The sequence below is a fragment of the Acinonyx jubatus genome, chromosome D1 (genome assembly GCF_027475565.1).
Source record: "Acinonyx jubatus isolate Ajub_Pintada_27869175 chromosome D1, VMU_Ajub_asm_v1.0, whole genome shotgun sequence".
Lineage (NCBI taxonomy): Eukaryota > Metazoa > Chordata > Mammalia > Carnivora > Felidae > Acinonyx > Acinonyx jubatus.
The window spans coordinates 5472874-5489872 of record NC_069390.1 but is presented as its reverse complement, the minus strand read 5'-3'; the positions used below and the strand labels follow the sequence as shown (position 1 = coordinate 5489872).

Here is a 16999-nt window from a genome sequence, read left to right as displayed (position 1 = left end):
CTTTTAAGAGAGAGAGAGAGAGGTGGAGGGGGGAGGAGCAGAGGATCCAAAGTGGGCTCTGCACTAACAGTAGAGAGCCTAATGTAGGTCTTAACTCATGAAATGTGAGATCATAGCCTGAGCTGAAGTCGGATGCTTAACCAACTGAGCCACCCAGGTGCCCCTTGTTTTTATAATGTTTATTTATTTATTTTGAGAGAGAGTGCACACGCGAGTCAAGGAGGAGCAGAGAGGGAGGGGGACAGAGAATCCCAAGCAAGTTCTGGCATGTCAGTGCAGAGCCTGATGCAGGGCTCAATCTCCGATCTCACGGTTCGTGAGATTGTGACCTGAGCCAAAATCAAGAGTTGGGCGTTCAACCAGCTGAGCCACCCAGATGCCTCATGAAGTGACATTTTAATTTTTTGTTAAAATATTTAAAAACTGGAGCGCCTGGGTGGCTCAGTCGGTTGAGCATCCGACTTCAGCTCAGGTCATGATCTCACCGGTTGTGAGTTCGAGCCCCGCATAGGGCTCTGTGCTGGCAGCTCAGAGCCTGGAGCCTGCTTCAGATTTGGATTCTGTGTCTCTCTCTCTGCCCCTCCCCTGCTCGTGATCTCTCTCTGTCTGTCTCTCAATAATAAATGCTAAAAAATTTGAAAAAATATATTTAAAAACTATTTCATTATTGGTTATAAATATATGAGGAAATGAAAAACTAGCAAAACTAATATTTATTTGGTACACTAATTTAAAGCATTAGAAACATTGAATGTTAAAGTGTTTTATTTTGGGGGGCACCTCGCTGGCTTAGTCGATGGAGCGTGTACCTCTTGATCTTGCAGTTGTGAGTATGGGCCCCATTTTGGGTATAGAGATTACTTAAAAAATAAAATATTAAAAAAAATTTTTTTAATGTTTGTTTTTGAGAGAGAGAGAGAGAGAGAGAGAGAGAGAGAGAGAGAGACAGCACGAGTGGGGGAGGGGCAGAGAGAGAGGGACGCACAGAATCCGAAGCAAGCTCCAGGCTCTGAGCTGACAGCACAGAGCCTGATGCGGGGCTTGAACTAATGAACCATGAGATCATGACCTGAGCCAAAGCCAGACACTTAACTAACTGAATCACCCAGACGCCCCCAAAAATAAAATCTTTAAAAGAAAAAAAAGTTTTTATTTCTTTGTTTAAAAACGTATTGAGTAGTTTAAATAGTGCTCGCCTGCTTCTTGTCATAACTTACAATATGGAGCAAATATCTTTTGGGTGTTGTGGCTTCCATCCTTTGTACTTTCAGGGTCATGTAATATCTTTGAGAGTTCCTTTAAGAACTCTTCCTCTGGGACATCTTCATCCTTGTTGTCATAATCGCTTTCCTTATTTATGTTGAAAAGTTTGCCTGTACTAATTTTCTCTGATGTGTGTAACTCCCATTTATTTTCTTTCCAGGTTTTACTTCTAGCATTATCACTTTTCGTTTCTTTGCTTCATTTTCGTCTTGTTGGCCAGCTCCCTCTCTTGATTGTCCATTTTGTAAATGGGTTTATCACTGGTAGAGTAGGAGGCAATACAACTATATACTTTGCTGTTTGTGTGTGAACTGAATAACGTGTCCAATGACTCATCACTAACAGACTTTGAAAGAAGTGATGTGATTGGTTACTGATCATGATGTACATCTGTTGTTTACATGGTGAATTGTGGACTAAGGAACTCGCAGTAAAGTTTATATTTTATGCAACAACTCAGAGTTCATATACCATGGTAATTAAAATTTGAAGTATGTTGTTGGGGGACTGATGTTATTTAATTAACTAAACTGTGGTAACTGAAATTTGTGCATATTGGGAGTATGCAAAACAAGTACTACCTGTGTAAAGAGCATGTACGAATGAATACAGATTTTTCTAATGTTAGATTAACTCCTTGCAGGCAGATTTATGTTAATTGTATTTGTTACTGAATTGTAGCTATGGTTTACAGGGAGGATCAGATGATGAGACTGGATGTATATAAAAGTCCTTTGTTAACCACAACACATAGAGAACAAATGTGTGTTATGGTAGGGCAACCAACATATACTGAATAGTTCTAATATACCAGGCAGTATTTTAGATATTTTACATGTATTAGATACGTTATTTGATTATTGTAGCAACCTCTGAAGTTTGGTGGTGTTTTATACTATCTCATTTTATAGATGAAGAAACTGAGGTACAGAGCTAATGTAAGTTTAGTAATTAGCATCAGATCCAGGATTCAAAGTTAGATATCTCTGGCTCCAAATCCATATGTATTTTACAACTCCCATTTTTCATGGTGGTTGTTGGGGATCCTCCCAGAGGCCATTTGATAGTGACTAAATTGAGAGTAAAACATGAGGAAAGGAGCATTTTAGCTATATTTTATTTTGTTTGTGGGGCTTTAGGTGATGAAATTCAAGTTAAGTATTTTGGCAAAAATACTGTACCACTGTGTATATATATTGCATTATATCATGAGACACCGTGTCAGGTTACCTCACTCCTGATGATGCTAGGTTTGACTCTGTTACAGTTATGATTGTCCGGTCTTTCCTGTAAAAATGTATTTTTTCCTTTGTAATTGGAAAGTAATTTGTGGTGTGGTACCTTGAGGTTCTTCAGCAATTTGACTGATCATCCATTTATTTTTATTTTATTTTATTTTATTTATTTTTTATTTTATATTTTTTTTACCGATCATCAATTTATTGTCTTTTCTCAGATATACTTTTATCTTTACAGGTAACCAAAAAAATTTTTTTTAAAGATTTTATTTTTAAATAATATCTGCACCCAACATAGGGCTAGAATTCATAATCCTGAGATAAAGAGTTGCATGCTCCACCAACTGAGCCAGGCAGGCACTCCAAAAATTATTAAAAATTAAAAAAATTAAATAACGTATTTTTTATTGTAGGAAAGAATTAGATGAGCTCGGGAAAAAAGATCCAAAGCACCATTGAACTTCTTTTTATTTTTTTTAATAACTTTGTAATTCCTAAATTATTTTGGAATCATGTGTTCTATGAAGTATGTCAAAGGCACTGTTACTGTATTTTAATTGTTAACACACAAATGCACATTTGACCTGCTAAACTTTTGGAGTTTTTTTCTTACTAAAAAAATTATTTTAAATGTTTATTATTTTTGAGAGAGAGCGCATGAGTCGGGGAGGGGCAGAGAGAGATGGAGACACAGAACCTGAAGCAGGCTCCAGTCTGAGCTGTCAGCACAGAGCCTGACATGGGGCTCAAACTCCCGAACCGCAAGATCATGACCTGAGCCAGAGTCAGACCCTCAACCGACTAAGCCACCCAGGTGCCCTGGCTTTCTTTTTAAATTTTTATCAATAAGCAAAATATAGCACTCAGTTGCAGAAACTCACGAGAAGGTAGAATTTGAGCTCTGCTTGGTTGGTCTAGATGTAGTGGCAAAGAAAAAGAGAAGAGTTCTACTTGTGGTTACTGGGTGGATTGTGGTGACAGGAATTCAGGAATCAGGATTAAGTAATGGCTTCTCTGGAAACTGAGTCTTGAACTGGTGAGGGAAGAGAGCCAAAGAAATAATAATCTTAGAAAGGAAGACCGGAAAAGCACAATATAGAACTTAGTTGTCTTGACATCGGACCGAATTTCCTGAGACCCAGTGAGAAGGTATCTTAATGTTGGGGGCAAGATCAAAGAGGGTGCGGTTGTCCCAACATGGTGGGGGAGGAAAGCTATAATTGTTAGCTTTTAAGTTTTGATGTTCTTTGTAAAGTAAGTCATGAGGTCATCATTTGTAAGGAAAGATGATAGAATGGGGAATAGAGTTTGGGAAAGGAACTTGAAACAGCATGTGTAGTATGAACTGATACTACTAAATACAAAATGAGCAGTACCAAAACTGGAAGGAAAGTAACCATTTACATTTATTTATTTATTTACTTACTTACTTACTTACTTATTTGCTATAGAAAGCTCTTCAGTTTATTATTGGTTACAAACTATAATGCCATGTTTTCCCTATCACTTTAGTGGGTTTTATCTATTTATTCCTTAATTGGAGGATAAGTGTTTTATAAAAGTTCTCAAAGGTACTAGCTTTCTGGTCTCATTTGGGATCATGTTAATGATTGAAACTCCTTGATAACCTGGCTGAGGTCTAAGTTAATTTGTGGCACTAACAGTAAAGATTTCCTGAGCCAGGTAAAAACAGCCAGAAACGTAATGCAAGATGGAAGTTGAAACAGAACTAAAATTTATGAAAGTGTCTGCCATGTGAGTCTACAGTATGTAATCAACTTAAAAACAATGCTATTATGAAAGATTTGGTGTATGAAAGTAGAAATAAGCCTTGTGTGTATTTCATCCAGGCTTAACCATATCTCTTGTGCCATCTTAGGAAAGGTCAGGTTAAAAGATAGGCCTTTCACTGGATTTCAGGAGTCATTGAACCTAGCTAAAACTTATTAAAGTAAGAAGGAAAGAGAATTTCAGGGATCAAGGGCTTACCCAGAGACTGAGTAATTCCATTACATTAGACATTCTTATAGTAAGACTTCTGGCTGAAATAGTGGTGATGTAAATCGACTTGATACATACATTTTGATTGATTAATGTAGAGTCTTTACTAGATCATAATACTTGGTGTAAGTACTTGTTGCTGTCACTGTCGTTAAAGAAAATGATGGGGTATTTTGGTAGGTAAACTCAAATCATAGATTTTTTCCCCTTTATTAGAAACAAATAATCCATGCCATAAAGTGCAATCCGCTGAAATTGTCTATTGTACTTCACCTAGAATAAACCAAAAGAGCTGAGGTATGGGCCTGTGGTAGGTACCTAACTCAGTACTACAGTTCTACTTAAATCTCTTAAAACTTTGAATAGGTTCAGGATGCCACAGCCCTATTCAGCTTTTCAAAAAGCCAATCAAATACGGATGTTCCTACTGCTTCCTTTATTGAGGCAGACAGGTAAATAAGCAGATTTTCTTTTGGAGCTCTTTAAGGGCAAAAGCTAAAAAGTGTTTTCTCTTTATTCCTGAATTAACTCAATATTCCTTTAGCAGGACTATATATAACCAGTGTGTTAAGTTCCCTATGGTATGCTTTAGTGTCGTTTTGGAGTTCCTTCTGGGTCCCAACATTTGTGTGACCTTAAACAAGATACTTCTTAACCTCTCTGAGTCTCAGTTTACTCATTTCTAAATGGGGGTCGGGGGGCAATAATGATACCTTTTTACGGTTGTTTGAGGATTTAATGGGATAACGACTGTAGACTGCTTTGTGAACAATGAACTTTTAATAAATGGTATATATTATAATTTTCAAAACTAAGTTATATAATGAACTAGTTCTACATATTTCAAATCTGACTGGTTTTTAATTATGCAAATAAAATATGAATGCATTATTGCATAAAATTAAAGTTTTACAGATAAGGTTTTTTTTTAATGTTTATTTTTGAGAAAGAGGGAGTGTGCGTGTGCGCGTGCTCGAGCGGGGGAGGGGCACAGAGAGAGGGAGACACAGAATCCTAAGCAGGCTCCAGGATCTGAGCGGTCAGCACAGAACCTGATGCAGGGCTCGAACTCACAAACCGTGAGATCATGACCTGAGCTAAAGTCAGATACTTAACTGACAGGGGCCCCAAGTTTTACAGAGAAGGTTAAAGAGGCCCTTAACTCTCTAGCCCCAATCCCTTCCCCAGAAGTAACTATTTTATCACTTCATGTATCCTTCCATGTCTTTTTCTTTACACACAGTTTCTACTTCATAGGTCAAGAATTAAAAAGATAGTGATTTAGTAATTTTGAAAATATTTACAATTTCTGGTTATTAGAATATGTATTTTTATAGACTCAGTAACAAAATGATAGCAAAATTCAACAATTTGTTACATAGTGTCTGATCTTGAGCCAAATTGTAGAATTCTTTATAACCCTGGAAAGGTTTAGTCAAGGGGAAGAAGCCAGAAGAAATAAACATGGCTTAAGCCATTTAGCTCAAAAATATACATTTGCTTTTCCAGCCAATAAATATAGGTCAGAACTTATGAAATTTACTGTCTTTCAGCTTATCTTAAATTCCACAACTATGAGTCAAAGATATTGTTTGTTAGTCTGACAAGTAAAAAAGTTTTCCTTTTCTCAAAAATGGGAAAATGTTGCCACTTTCTTTGGGGGCAAGGAAAGCGTTTGGGGGAGGATAATAGGAAAGTGTAATTGAAGCTATTCTTTTCATATCACTGATCCTCAAGTATACTTAAATTATTTTTGTAGTGACCTGTGGCATTTTTGTTAGCAGTATGTACACATTGGGAAGTAGATTCCATCCCACTTAGGGAAGGAGATTGATCTTGAAGTGATGTTACTCGTTCTCCTAAAGCCACTTGTTCGGACAGAATTTTCTTTTTAAGTAAGGGAAGGTCAAGAGGAAGAGGCTATAGTTAATTTGAGAGCAGGGATCTAAGAGTTGGAGAATATGGATTTGACATGATCTCTCTTCTGTGGAGAATGAGAGGTAAGTTGGACAGAATTATGTGGAGAGGGGTTAGTGGACGAAGGAAAATACCAGTTTAGAGTGGTGTTATTTCTAATCACTTTGGGAGAGTGATGGTGGAGAGTGGAGTAAAAGACTCAGCTCCTCTTCTTTCACTCTCATCTTAGACTGAACCTGGCAATGAAGGTCAAAGAAAAGAACTCCCAGCCCAGTATGTGTGTGACGTGGTGTAGTAAAGTTCCTTTTGCCCAGAATAGAGATGTGATAACTTTTTTTGTTTGTAGGGTGTCATGCAGGATACCAGAGTAGGGATTGAAGTTAGTTTGTAAGTTATACCTTGATAAATAGTTGTTGTTTACCTGATTATCATATGAAAATATAGAACATTTCCAGCCTATGTTGCCTTGGGAGATTCATATACATATATTAATCACTTTATTGGTAGCTCATTTTCTAAGCTTTGCTTTTGTTGCTTTTTCCAAGAGTTAGATCGTCCTGTCCAGTGTAGTAAGCCACTAGTCACATGTGGCTGTTGAGCATATGAAATGTGACTCATCTAAATTGAGACGAGAGTATAAAATACACACTGAATTTTGAAGACTTAGTATGGGAAAAGAATGTAAATTATCCCCGTAATTTTTTCATAATGATAACATATTGAAATGCTATTATGTATTACATATGAATAGATTTAATGATTTAAATAAAACATATTAAAATTAATATCACCTTTGGGCTGCCTGGGTGTCTCAGTCGGTTAAGCATCCAACTTCAGCTCAGGTCATGACCTCACAGTTTGTGAGTTTGAGCCCCGCTTTGGGCTCTGTGCTGACAGCTCAGTGCCTGGAGCCTGCTTCCGATTCTGTCCCCTCTCTTTCTGCCCCTGCCCTGCTCATACTCTGTCTCTGTCTCTCTCTCAAAAATAAATAAAGCATTAAAAAAACATTAAAAATTAATATCACCTTTAAAAAATACAGCTACTAGAAAAAATTGTACATGTAGCTGACATTATGTTTCTTTTGGGCTCTGCTGGTCTACAACAACCTGCGTTAGGGATAAGTAATTTTTTTCTTGCTGTAAAATTTCATATGGGTGGTTCTAGAGATGTTATATGATTTTAGTTCCATAAAAATGCTTCAGGGGTCATTTAACTTGTATAGTCAGATATTTTTCCCCTTTGGGGGAAATTTTTTTTTTCAAGTTTTTATTTAAATTCCAGTTAGTAGTTAACATACAGTGTAGGGGTGCCTGGGTGGCTTAGTTGGTTGAGTGTCCAACTCTATCTGACTCTTGATTTTGGCTCAGGTCATGATCTCAGGGTCATGGGATTGAGACCCGCGTCAGACTCTGCACTAAACATGGAGCCTGCTTAAGATTCTCTCCCTCTGCCCCTCTCCCCACCTCCCCCAGGGTGCTCTCTTTCTAAAATAAATAACACCAAACATACAGTGTAATACTGGTTTTAGGAGTAGAAGTTAGTGATTCAACACTTACATACAACAACACCCGGTAGTCATCACAAGTGCCCTTCTTAATACTCATCGTTCATTTAAACCATGCCTCTGCCTAGGAGGAGAATTTAAATTTAGTTTTATCTAAATCAGTGGGAATATAGGCTTACAGTGCCAAATTGTGTGTGTGTTGTGTTATGTGCATGCACGTATGTGTTATTTTCCAGGAATTCCTATTCTAGTGATCATGGTGCATCTTATACCCATGGGCCTTATACCCATCAGAAGGCCCGGGTCCTACCAGTCTTCCTACCTGATTAAGCCTGTCCTTGGAAGAGTGATGCTTTTCGGTCCCAGAAAAGAATCCTGGAACCAGGTATAGTCCTCAGCCCAGCTTGTAATAAGCTCTATTCCCGAGGAATATGGAACATTAATCTTAACATATTGTCAGACTTCATATTAGGCAGTCTCAAGCCAGTTTTCTATATTCATAAAATACATTTTCCCCCAAACATTTTTATTTTGAAAAAGTTCTAATACAGGAAAGTTAAAAGAGAAATACAGTGAACATTTATATATCCTTCAGAGTCCCCAATTGTTTTAAAAAAAAAATCGCCACGTTTCTTTAGTTCTACGTGTATTTTTTGGAGTGGAATTATTTGAAAGTAATTTGCATATCATGATGTTATCCCTAAATATTTCAGCACACCTCTCCTAGGAATAAGAAATGACCTTACCACTAATATATTGTCTTACTTAAAGAAAATTACAGTAATTCCACGGTATCCAATGTTAACTTTTCCCCAAATGTTCTGCATAGCCTTTTTTCTGACTTTTTTCAATTCTGGATTTAGTCCAGGTTTATGCATTGCGTTTAGTTATGACTCTTTAGTTTCTTTTCACCTAGAGTAGAGGTCAGCACCTGACAATCCATGTGCCAAGTTTTACTAGCCACCTGTTTTTGTACAGTTTACCAGACAAAAATAGCTTTTACATTTTTTTCTGTATCATTGAAAAAAAACTTACGGTAAAGTTCACCTAACATAAAAGTAACCATCAACCATTTTAATGTGCACTATTCATTGGCATTTGGTATATTCAGTATGTTGTGTAACCATCATGTCTTTCTAGTTCCAAGACATTTTAAGCACCCAAAAAAGAAACCTTTTACCATTAAGCGGTCTCCCCATTTTCTTTCCCTGCAGCTTCTGCTAAGTACTGGTTGCCTTTCTGTCTCTGGATTAACCTATTTTGGATGTCTCATAGAGATGGAATCATAACATGTGACCTTTTATGTTTCGCTTCTTCCACTTAGCATGTTTTTAAGGTTTGTTCACATTGTAGTGTGTATCAGTATTTCATTCCTTTTTATGACTGAATAATAATCCACTTTGATAAAGGTATATCACTTTTTGTTTATCCATTCATCTGTTGATGGACTTTGGCATTGTTTCTACCTTTTGGCTATTTTGAATAGTGCTGCCATGGGCATCTGTGTATAAGTATTTGTTTAGATACCTGTTTTTAGTTCTTTGGTTTTAACATTTTTAAATGGTTGGGAAAAAAATCAAAAGAATAGTATATCATGACATATGAAAACTATATGAAATTCAAATTTCAGTGTCCATAAATAAGACATGCTTATTCATTTGTGTGTTGTCTATGGCTGCTTTCATGCTTCAGTGGCAGAGTTGAGTAGTTGTGATAGAGACCATATGTTCCACAAAGCTTAAAATATTTTCTCTCTGGCCCTTTATAGTAAAAGTTTGATGACTCTGAACAGTCTATCTTTTTGTTTTTGTGACATTGATTATTTTTAAGTTTGTTTATTTGTTTAGAAAGAGAGCACGTGGGGGAGGGGCAGAAAGAGGGAGAGAATCCCAAGCAAGTTCCACATGTTGTCAGCACAGAGCCCGACTCGGGGATCAATCCCACAAACCATTAGATCATGATCTGAGCTGAGATCAAGAGTCAGATGCCCAACTGACTAAGCCACCCAGCCACCCTGTGTGTGTGTGTGTGTGTGTGTTTAACTAATAAAACTTTATTTTTTTTTAACATTTATTTATTTTGAGAGAAAGAGCAAGCAGGGGAGAGACAGAGAGAGGGAGAGAGAGAATCCCAAGCAGGCTTCATGCTGAGCCCCAGGGCTCAATCTCACAACTGCGAGGTCACAACCTGCACCCATACCAAGAGTCAGATGCTAAACCAGCTGAGCCATCCAGGCGCCCCTAATAAGGCTTTATTTTTGAAGCAGTTTTAGATTGCAGAAAAATTGAGCAGGAAGTAGAATTCCCACATACCCCTTCTCTGCCCCCCAGTTTCTCCTGTTAACATCTTGCATTAATGTGGTACATTTGTTACGATGAACCTACATTGACACGGTGTTATCACCCAAAGCCCATAGTTTACATTAGAGTTCGCTCTTTGTGTTTATAATTCTTTGGGTTTTGACAAATGTATATGGTTATGTATTTGCCATAAAAGTATCATACAGGATAGTTTCACTGCCCTAAAATTCTATTATGCTCCATTTATTTATCCCTTCCTTTCTCTGTTTTCCTCTCCCCCTCACACCAGCAGCTAGAGATATTTTTATTCTCTCTGTAGTTTTGCCTTTCTAGCATGTCATATAGCTGGAATCCAAATACAGTATGTAGCCTTTCCAGGCTGGCCTCTTTCACTTAGTAATATGCATTTAAGGTTGCTCCATGTTTCTGTGTCTTGAGAATTCATTTCTTTTTATTGCTGAATAATATTTCATTGTATAGCTGTACCACCACAGTTTGTTTATCCATTTACATACCGAAGGACATCTTGGTTGCTTCCAAGCTTTGGCAGTTGTGAATAAAACTCCTGTAAATGTTTGCAGGTTTTTTATGGACATACATTTTTTAAAAACAGGCTATTTTTTAGAGCTGTTTTAGATTCGTAGTAAAATTAAGTGGAAGGTACACAGTTCTCATATACCTCCTGCCCTGCTCTGTGCACATAGCTTCCTCCTCTATCAGAATCACACACATCAAGTGTTATATTTATTAACACTTAATGAACCTACAATGACATTAGTCCCAACGCCTATAGTTTACATTAGGGTTCACTTTGGGTGTTATACACTGTATGGATTTTGGCAGATGTATAATGGTATGTATCCACCATTACAGTATTACACAGAATAGTTTTCATTCTGATTCTTGAAAATCTGTGCCCTGCCTACTTATCCCTTCCTCTCCATATCCTCTGGCAACCACTTACCCTTTTACTGTTTATAGTTTTGCCTTTTCCAAAAATGTCATATAGATGGAATCATATGGTATGTATATAGCTTTCTCAGATTGGCTTCTTTCACTTAGTAATATGTATTTTAAGTTTCTTCCGTGCCTTTTCATGACATAATAGCTCATTTCTTTTTAGTGCTGAATAGTATTCCGTTATTTGGATGTATCACAGCTTGTTTATCCATTTACTTACTGAAGAACATCTTGGTTGCTTCCACATTGTGTCAATTATAAGTAAAACTGTTATAAACATTTGTGTGCAGGTTTTTGTGTGGACATGAGTTTTTACTTCCTTTTGCAGATTTTTTTTTTCTGGTTGTGGCTTATCTTTTCATTCTCTTAACCGTGTCTCATGCAGAGCAGTTATTTTATTATTATTTTTTTAATGTTTATTATTTTTGAGAGAGAGAGACAGAGAGCAAGCAGGGGAGGGACAGAGAGAGAAGGGGGGAGACACAGAATCTAAAACAGGCTCTAGGCTCTGAGCTGTCAGCACAGAGCCCGATGTGGGGCTCGAACCCACGAGCTGTGAGATCATGACCTGAGCTGAAGTTGGGCGCTTAACCAAACTGATCCACCCAGGTGCCCTGGGATTGTGGTTTTGTTGTTATAGCTAGAAACTTGTTGCCAAATCCGATGTACCTAAGCTTTATCTTCTAGAAGTTTTATAGTTGTGTGTTTTACCTTTTAGTCTCTGATCCATTTTGAGTTTTTGTGTAATGTTGTATAAGGTCAGTATTTGTATTTGGGGGAAGGATATGTATATCTAGTTGTTCCAGGAAAAGTTTCTGAAAAGATTTTTTTTCCACATTGAAATGTTAAATTGTCTTTGGCCCTTTGTCAAAGATCGGTTGACTATGCTTGTATGAGTGACATTATCATTTAAAATGAATTTGTCTGGGGGCTCCTGGGTGTCTCAGTTGGTTAAGCATCCGACTCTTGGTTTCAGCTCAGGTCATGATCTCTGGTTTCCTCTTGGAATCTGCTTGGGATTCTCTCTCTCCCTCTTTCTCTGCCCTTCCCCCACTCGCACTGTCTCCATAAACCTGGAAAAAAATGTAAATGAATTTGTTTCTTCATTGTATAGTTTGTTTTCCTAAAATGTATTCCTTGTAAACTGGAACTTGGGTCTAGAGGATTAGATTCACATTAAACATTTTGGCAAGAATGCTTCCTAGGTGACAGAACACTTCAAATAGTATCAAGTCGGGAGGTACCCAGTATTAGAGTGTCCCACTGGTAGTGATGGTTAAGATTGATTAAGGTAGGGTGCTTGGGTGGCTCAATTGGTAGAGTATGCGACTCTTGATTTTGTGGTCATGAATTGGAACCCCACCTTGGGTGTAGAGATTGCTTTAAAAAAATCTCCTTTCCACTCCTGAAACCACTATTACACTATATGTTAACTAACCAGACTTTAAATAAAAATTTGAAGAAAAAAAAAAAGATTGGTTAAGGTGGTAACTAACTGATCTTTCCATTATAAAGGCATATTTTTCCCTTTGCAATTAGTAAGTAATTTGTGTGGTCATACTTTAACCATATAACAAATGAATATTTGAATCTATATTTGTCAGGCATGTACTAGGTTCTGAAGAGACAACAGTAAAAAGAAAGATTTCTACTCTCACAGAATTTGCCTTTTTCCCCTCTAGGTTTCAAGACAGTAGTGGGATTGGGTCTATCCTTGGAGAGGGATGCATTTGCATCTTAGGGTATGTTGATAACAGAAAATTATATTATTGCAAAAGTATATGCCAGTAAGTACAGAGTTTCAGTATGAGATGATGCAAAAGTTCTGGAGATAGTGTGATGGTTACCTAACAATATGAATGGACTTAATGCCATTGAACTACATGCTCAAAAATAGTTAAAAAGATAAATCTTATGTTTTATACATGTTACCACAATTTTTAAAAAGTATGTGCATTATAATTTTCATCAAGCTTCCTATTGGTCTGTTTGGACTAGTTGGGAGAGAAACTTTCTGAAACAAAATTCTATAGTATATTTCTGGTAAAGAGGAAGAGGCAGTGATTTTATATCTCACCCACTGCCTTCAGTAGAGTTTGTCTTTGTAGTTTCTCAGGGAAACCATTGAGACCTCTGGGTGTCCTGGATTGTTCCCAGGCTGTGGGTGGAGCTTCAGCTGTTGGTAGACTGGCTCTGCCTTTCACTATGTGCTGTTTCCATTTGTTGCAGTTCACCAGATGCAGGCCTGCCTTTGTCAGGATACCAAGAGAGATCTGCAACTTGAACCATTGTCTGAATGCTGCAGTTTTGACCCAAGAATTCCTATAGAGTCAGGATAAGAGCAGTAACCATAATGCCAGTGATCTTTGGAAAGTGATTTTTGGCCAGTTTGCTGTGAAGGAAGTATAAGGGCAAGAGCTCAAGAGCACCTTTGTTTGTGGCTGATGGAGTTTGGATAACCTCTCTTGCCTTCCTTTTTCCCTGAATTGACTGTGGAAGAGAAGGTAGTAGGAAAGGCTTTAGCGATGGCCGTAGCGTGATGTGGTAAGGTGAACTGTGACTTTCTTCAGTCTATAGAAGTTTTATCCATCTGAAACCTTTAATTGCCTTCATGTTGGAGAATGTGTAACTTATCATAAATTCTCAGTTTTTAGTCTACAGATTGTAGGTTATTTGTATGGCCTTTGCTTTGGCAGAATTGGAAATTATGTTGTCGTACAGTGTTTTCACAGTTTTTGACCTGCAGTAGGAAATATATTCTGTTACCACCTATTACTTTGCATACTAGATATATGTAACTAATAGAAGTTTCAGGAAGTGGAAGTGTACTACGTTTTCTGATCTTTTCCATTTCATTCTGTCATTTCATTTTTCAAAAATACATATATGACTTAAATCGATTTTTATAACTCACGGTTTAAAGATGATTGGTGTGGGGGCGCTTGGGTGGCTCAGTCAGTTGAGTGTCCGACCTCAGCTCAGGTCATGATCTCAGAGCTCGAGAGTTCAAGCCCCGCGTCAGGCTCTGCGCTGCCAGCTCAGAGCCTGGAGCCTGCTTCGGATTCTGTGTCTCCCTCTTCTCTGCCCCTCATCCACTCGCACTCTGTCTCTGTCTCAAAAATAAATAAACATTAAAAAAAATTTTTTTTAAATAAATAAAGATGATTGGTGTGGAACAGTGGTTTGCAAAGTGTGGTATATAGTCAGGATTCTTTTATAGGGGTCTGCAAAGTCCAGACTATTTTCATAGTAATGTTAAGATGTTACTTGTTTTTTTTTCTTTCTCATTCTCTAATAAGTGGAGGTTTTCCAGAGCTACATGATGTGTGATGGCATTACATGCAGGGCTAATGACATGTATATTTGTCTATTCTTGTATTTTCTATAATTTCCTAAAGTAGTAGGATATAAATGTGCCTTTTTTCAGATATTAAACTCCATTTTCAGTACTCATATTGTCCTTTTACTTTTGATTATACCTGCCTGCTATAATCTCTATAACCTCATTGTGGTCTAGTGAATCATTACTTTGAAATCCTAAAGTTTTCCTTCAGCCTATGTGGAAACGTAAGTACAGTTTGTTGTCTTGTTTTGCAGTTTTATATATTTAGAGAATTCCTGGGGCACCTGGATGGCTCAGTCTGTTAAGCACTGATTGAAGCTCAAGTCATGATCTCATGATTTGTGAGATCAAGCCCTGAGATCAGAGCCTGCTTGGGATTCTCTCTCTCCCTCTCTCTGCCCTCCTTTGCTTGCTCTCTTTCTCTCTTTCTCAAAATAACTAACATTAAAAAATAAATGAAAGTTGAAAAAAGATAATTTCTCAGTTTTAATTGTGATCAGTAAGTATTGACATAAATATCCCATATAAACAAAAGCTGTTTGAGGTCCTCTAATTTTTAAGAATGTAAGGGGTTCCTGAGACCAAGAAGTTTGAGGGTTAAGAATGTAGACTTGGGGGGGCAATGCCTGGGTGGCTCAGTAGGTTGGGCATCCCGCTTTGGCTCAGGTCATGATCTCATGGCCCATGAGTTCAAACTCCATATTGGGCTCTGTGCTAACAGCTCAGAGCCTGGAGCCTGCTTCAGATTCTGTGTCTCCCTCTCTGTCTGCCCCTTCCCTGCTCACACTCTGTCTCTCTCGCCTTCAAAAATAAGCATTAGGAAAAAAATTTTTTTTAAATGTAGACCTGGAGGTGGGGGAGGTCACACTTTGTATGTGTGTGGTTTAAAAATACACACACACACACATATATACATATGTGTGTGTGTGTGTATATGTAAGATCTGTACTCTTAAGTTTTTAAGTATACAGTGTTCAGTGTAAGCACAGTGTTGTACAATAGATCTAGAGATTTTTCATCTTGTGTAATTGAAACTTTATACACATTGAGCAGCAGCTCCCTCTTTTCCCTCTTCCCCCAGCCCCTGGTAGCCACCATTTTACTTTCTGCTTCTGTGAGTTTGACTAGAATGCCGGCCTTTTTGTAACTGTTGGACCTAGACTGAAATCAAGTTACCTAACCTTTTTGATTCTTAACTTTCTTTATAACTAAAATTGACATTTTATTATCTTTCTTCATAAGGCTGTTGTGAGGATTAAATGAGCTAGAAAAATGGCCTTGAAAATAAATGCTTAGGACATAGGAAGCATTCATATGTTATCTATTATTATTATTATTATTGAATATGTAGTAACATCTAGCCACATTGATATTTAGCTGTAGTTTTTTTTTTTTTTTTTACATTTTATTTATTTTTGAGGGAGAGAGGGAGGGAGAGAGAGCACAAGTGGGGGAGAGGCAGAGAGAGAGGGAGACACAGAATCCAAAGCAGCCTCCAGGCTCTGAGCTGTCAGCACAGAGCCCAACGCGAGGCTCAACCTCACATACTGCGAGATCATGACCCGAGCCGGAGTCGGATACTTAACTGACTGAGCCACACACGCACCCCTTAAAATTTTTTTTAATGTTTATTTTTATTTTTGAGGGACAGAGAAAGAGACAGAGGGCAAATGGGAGGAGTAGAAAGACACACAGAAGCAGGCTCCAGCCTCCGAGCTATCAGCACAAAGCCTGACGCGGGCGTTGAACCCATAAACCAGGAGATCATGACCTGAAGCCAGATGCTCAACTGACTGAGCCACCCTGGCACCCCTTAGCTGTAGTCTTCCTTTCTTTTTTTAAAAAAAGGAAATAATTTATTTTAGTATTTTTATTATACCATTATATATCTTTTTTTTAATGTTTATTTTTTAATTTATATCCAGGTTAGTATATAGTGCAACAATGATTTCAGGAGTACATTCCTTAATGCCCCTTACCCATTTAGCCCATCTCCCCTCACACAACCCCTCTAGTAACCCTCTGTTCTCCATGTTTAAGAATCTCTTCTGTTTTGTCCCCCTCCCTGTTTTTATGTTATTTTTGCTTCCCTTCCCTTGTGTTCATCTGTTCTGTGTCTTGAAGTCCTCATAAGAGTGAAGTCATATGATGTTTGTCTTTCTCTGACTAATTTCGCTTAGCATAATACCCTCTGGTTCCAGCCACGTAGTTGCAAATGGCAAGATTTCATTCTTTTTGATTGCCAAGTAATACTCCATTGTATGTGTATATACCACATCTTTATCCATTCATCCATCTATGGACATTTGGGCTCTTTCCATACTTTGGCTATTGTCGGTAGTGCTGCTATAAACATTGGGGTACACGTGCCCCTTCGAAACAGCACACCTGTATCCTTTGGATAAATACCTAATAGTGCAATTGCTGGGTCATATGGTAGTTCTATTTTTAATTTTTTGAGGAACCTTCATAC

General features: G+C 37.7%; 1 protein-coding gene across 5 annotated transcripts in view; it reads left to right on the top strand.

Moving 5' to 3' along the window:
• KDM2A (lysine demethylase 2A) overlaps positions 1–16999 on the top strand; it is a 113458-nt gene that overhangs the window by 25622 nt on the left and 70837 nt on the right. Inside the window, exons 1-2 of one of the 5 annotated variants that reach the window (XM_015067953.3) lie at positions 1176–4954; positions 8160–8308. The exons of 3 other annotated variants lie outside the window; for them this stretch is intronic. In XM_015067953.3, the coding sequence (XP_014923439.2) occupies positions 4876–4954; positions 8160–8308 (228 nt within the window). In that variant the 5' untranslated portion in view covers positions 1176–4875. Of the gene's footprint in view, positions 1–1175; positions 4955–8159; positions 8309–10418; positions 12926–16999 lie in introns of those variants that run through there. One more of the 5 variants, XM_053202865.1, reaches the window with a different exon arrangement.